The sequence below is a fragment of the Hordeum vulgare genome, chromosome 1H (assembly GCF_904849725.1).
Source record: "Hordeum vulgare subsp. vulgare chromosome 1H, MorexV3_pseudomolecules_assembly, whole genome shotgun sequence".
NCBI lineage: Eukaryota > Viridiplantae > Streptophyta > Magnoliopsida > Poales > Poaceae > Hordeum > Hordeum vulgare.
The window spans coordinates 497,990,737-497,995,625 of NC_058518.1; the positions used below are offsets into that span (position 1 = coordinate 497,990,737).

At 51.5% G+C, this 4,889-nt stretch overlaps 1 protein-coding gene across 1 annotated transcript; it reads left to right on the top strand.

The window, feature by feature from the left end:
* Nucleotides 1–948: 948 nt before the first annotated feature.
* On the top strand, nt 949–4,576 carry LOC123419273 (extensin-like). The gene has a single exon (XM_045107144.1). It carries the CDS (start codon nt 1,004–1,006, stop codon nt 4,388–4,390), a length of 3,387 nt encoding a protein of 1,128 aa, XP_044963079.1. The 5' UTR covers nt 949–1,003; the 3' UTR covers nt 4,391–4,576.
* The last annotated feature ends 313 nt before the right edge of the window (nt 4,577–4,889 follow it).

Consider the following 4,889-nt stretch of genomic DNA (forward strand, 5'->3'; position numbering starts at 1 on the left):
CCATTGGGGCAAAGATGTGACTGGAAGTAGATCTAGCTTTTGCACCAACAAGAAGAAACGAGGAACTGAACAGCATCAAAATGAGAATCAATGAGAGTTGTCTTGCTTGGGATGCTACACAGCAGCCAAGCTGATCTGGTGCAGGAGCAATTTCCGGTTTTCTTAAGTTGAGATACTTGTTGCCTCCTGTACCTAACTCAAATAATTTTCAGGTCATGAATTCTTACTAAGCTGCGGTGTCTATTGTACTACCCATATGCAACCTCGCGTGTGTGGTCACACGCACCACCGGTGAATCTAGTAATCCACAACGTCAGATCAACTGGATCTAAGTCTACCTAGAGATATGAGCAGCTGGGAGCTTCACATGGAGAGATGCGATTTCTGATCGGCCAGACTTCCCAGGTTTCACTGCTGCCCATGAAAGCCTACAGCTAGATAGATCTCCCGCCCATTTGCTGTGTGCTGCTACAGATCTGACACTGCTAGCTAATTATCTTTGAAGTCAACTAGCTAATCAACTCAACTAAGGCACCTGACAGTTTTTGCCTGCTCCATTTGGAATCTGCCCAGGCCTCCCAAGCTCTGCTTCTCATGGTCAACCCATAACTACCCAGTGTGGCATTAATTAGTTTCATGCATGGCCCTGCGATCTAGGCTAAGATGCTGTGCACGGAGAACCATGGAGCCTGTAAAATGTCAACGAAATTAGCAGAGTAACCCAGTGGACTTCTGATGATCCTTTCTCCCTCTTTTATCTGACAGGAAACAAATGCAGGCCGGTGCGTGAGGAGCTGACCTTAGAATTAACAAATGCAGGCCGGTGCAGTGTGTGACAGTGTCAGAAGCTTCATGCGACTCGGATCTAGCGAAACATAGCCATTACCAAGGTTACCACCACTATAAATGGCTAGCATCGATGCCCATTCTGCACAAACCAGTAAGCTAGCCAAGCAAAATCAGCTCTCTGGTAGGTGTTTACGCTTAGCGTTTTCATCCTACAATGAGATCGCTGCCCATTGTAGTTCTTTCCCTCCTGATCCTTGTCCTTGCTGCCCATCTATCCCAAGCCGATGACAAGGGCTCTTCGGGTGAAAATGGGAAGGGTTCCCGTGATGGTGATGATCACAAATCAAATGGTGTAGGGCCGGTGAAAAAACCAAAGTGCCCCAAGCCCGGGCATGGTCCGAAAAACCATGACAAGGATGGCAAAGGGCCAAAAGAAAAGGAGTGTGATGACGAAGAAACAACACCGTCATCACCCGGGCCTTCCCCAGACCAAGGTAATGGTTCGCCGTCACCACCCCCACCCCCATCTTATTCTCCACCCGACCAAACTAATACTCCGTCACCTCCACCTCCATTACAAACTAGTCCTCCCACTGCACCTCCACCCTACCAACCTAGCAATCAATCGCCCCCACCACCGTCATCATCAAGCCCCCCACCAGCACCTCTACCTAGTCCGCCTGTTACACCTCCAACCTACGAACCTAATGATCAATCACCACCACCTCCGTCCATTCCCCCACCACCTCCATCTAGTCCACCCGCGGCACCTCCAATGAACCCAACCAATGATCAGCCTCCTCCACCATCCATGTCATCTAGCCCCCCACCACTAGCTCCAGCCACCCCACCGACACCTTCATCTAGTCCCCCCGCTACACCTCCAACCTACGGACCTAACGATCAATCACCACCGCCTCCATTGAGTCCTCCGTCCATTCCCTCACCACCTCCATCAAGTCTACCCGCGACACCTCCAATGAACCCGAGTAATTATCAGCCTCCTCCACCATCCATGTCATCTAGCCCCCCACCACTAGTTCCAGCCACCCCACCAACACCTTCATCCAGTCCCCCCGTTGCACCTCCAACCTACGAACCTAACGGTCAATCGCCACCGCCTCCGCCGAGTCCTTCATCCATTCCCTCACCACCTCCATCTAGCCCACCCGCGACACCTCCAGTGAACCCGACTGATGACCAGCCTCCTCCACCATCGATGTCATCTAGCCCCCCATCAATAGCTCCAGCCACCCCACCAACATCTCCAACTAGTCCCCCTAGTACACCTCCAACATACGAACCTAATGATCAATCGCCACCGCCTCCATTGAATCCTCCATCCATTCCCCCACCACCTCAATCTAACCCACCTGCCTCGCCTCCAATGAGCCCGACTAATGATCAACCTCCTCCACCATCTATGTCATCTAGCCCCCCACCACTAGCTCCAGCCACCCCACCAACACCTTCATCCAGTCCCCCCGTCGCACCTCCAACTTACGAACTTAACGATCAATCGCCAGCACCTCCATTGAGTCCTCCGACCATTCCCTCACCACCTCCATCTAGCCCACCCGCGACACCTCCAACGAACCCGACTAATGACCAGCCTCCTCCACCATCGATTTCATCTAGCCCTCCACCACTAGCTCCAGCCACCCCACCAACACCTTCATCAAGTCCCCCCGTCGCACCTCCAACCTACGAACCTAACGATCAATCGCCACCACCTCCATTGAGTCCTCCGTCCATTCCATCACCACCTCCATCTAGCCCACCCGCGACACCTCCAACGAACCCGACTAATGACCAGCCTCCTCCACCATCGATTTCATCTAGCCCCCCACCACTAGCTCCAGCCACCCCACCAACACCTTCATCAAGTCCCCCCGTTGCACCTCCAACCTACGAACCTAACGGTCAATCACCACCGGCTCCATTGAGTCCTCCTTACATTCCCTCACCACCTCCATCTAGCCCACCTGTTGCACCTCCAACTCATGACCACCCTCCTCCACCATCGATGTCGTCTAGCCCCCCACCACTAGCTCCAGCCACCCCACCAACACCTTCATCCAGTCCCCCCATTGCACCACCAACCTATGAACCTAACAATCAATCGCCACCGCCTCTATTGAGTCCTCCGTCCATCCCTACACCACCATCAAGCCCATCCGCCTCACCTCCAGTGAACCCAACTAATGATCAACCTCCTCCACCATCTCCATCATCTAGCACCCCACCACAGGCTCCTGCCACTCCACCAACACCTCCATCTAGTCCCCCCGTTTTCCCTCCATCCTACGAACCTAACGAATCGTCACCGCCTCCATTAAGTCCTCCATCCATTCCCTCACCACCCCCATCAAGTCCACCTGCAGCACCTCCTTTGAACCCAACTAATGATCAGCCACCTCCACCATCGTCGACATCTAGCCCACCATCAATAGCTCCAGCCACCCCACCAACATCTCCAACTAGTACACCTCCAACATACGAACCTAATGATCAATCGCCACCGCCTCCATTGAATCCTCCATCCATTCCCCCACCACAGTCTAACCCACCTGCCTCGCCTCCAATGAGCCCGACTAATGATCAACCTCCTTCACCATCTATGTCATCTAGCCCTCCAACAGTAGCTCCAGCCACCCCACCAACACCTCCATCTAGTCCCTCTGTTACGCCTCCATCCTATGAACCTAACGATCAATCGCCACCGCCTCCATTGAATCCTCCGTCCATTCCATCACCACCTACATCAAGCCCGCCTGCAACACCTCCTATGAACCCGACTAATGAGCCTCCTCCACCATTAGCTCCAACTACTCCACCACCTTCCTCTAGCCCACCTGCTACACCTCCAACTTATGAGCAAACTCCTTCATCACCACCATCATCGAGCACACCAACTGCTCCATCCATTGCCACACCACCTTTGTCTAGTCCCCCCGCTACACCTCCAACGTACCAAGATGATGACCAATCCCCTCCACCTCCATCATATAGCCCACCACCGACAGCTTTAGCTAGTCCTCCACCACCACCATTGAGTCCACCAACAATAGCACCAACCACTAGCACACCTCCATCTACTCCCACATCGCCTATGTCTAGTCCACCAGCAACACCTCCGACTAATGAAGGTAACCACCCACCACCATCATCACCATTAAGTCCGCCTACCACACCTCCGATGTACCAAGTTAACCAACCACCGCCGCCACCACAATTTAGTGCCCCTGCCACACCTCCAACCTATCAAGGTAATGCCCAACCACCGGCATCAACAACAACACCGCCACTTGATGCCCCTTCTGGCAATGGATGGGTGCAAGTTCAAAACTTTCACGATGCCATGTACTGGCAAATCGGGCGCTTTGTGGTGTACAGGTTGGTAAACAAGAAGGACAACTCCCTTGTCGATGTGCTCTATGTGAGCATGCAACCTGCAGGAAATGGCAACAACTACTTCCTTGTGATAAAAGTAGCAGATGAATATAAGAAGGTCGGCAAGTATCACGTGCTCCTATGGGGTATGCCCGGGTCAGCAGATGAGGCATGGAAAGTATATTGGCTCAAATTTGTAGGAAACTGAGCACGTAGTGAAAACAAGATCATCTAGCTATCGACCATGCAGGGCATTTCTAGGGAAAGATATAGAGACATTTTGTGGTCAATGTGAGCCTGCATGTATTAGTTGATCTTTGTAGCTTTGAGTGGCTTGATATCCAACTATATGTTCTGATTTCAATAATAAATTTATGTTGTGTTCTCATTAAAATTGCTTCAAATTTACAAAATATGGGTGGTATAACTCGAAGCATAAGCGCTTCACTATACTGTGTGTTTGATAGTTGCCATGTGATTTCTATTGAAGTTTTTTGCTCATTTGCAGTTCATTCTTCGCCGTTCACCTGGACGTCCAGATCCTTGCCTTTCGTCACCAATTTCAAAGCAAGAGGAAAATTAAACAAACTCAAATATAAACAAACTGTAGCATACAAAGAGCAAATCCCTACAACCACCAAAAGAGAAGCTTCCCATGCATCTCCAGCAGGGTGGTGCGAGATGCAATAGAGGAAAAGGCTCGCACA

Bases quoted from the DNA above. Each gene is read 5' to 3' on its own strand.
- LOC123419273 (XM_045107144.1), top strand. From the start codon at position 1,004: ATGAGATCGCTGCCCATTGTAGTTCTTTCCCTCCTGATCCTTGTCCTT.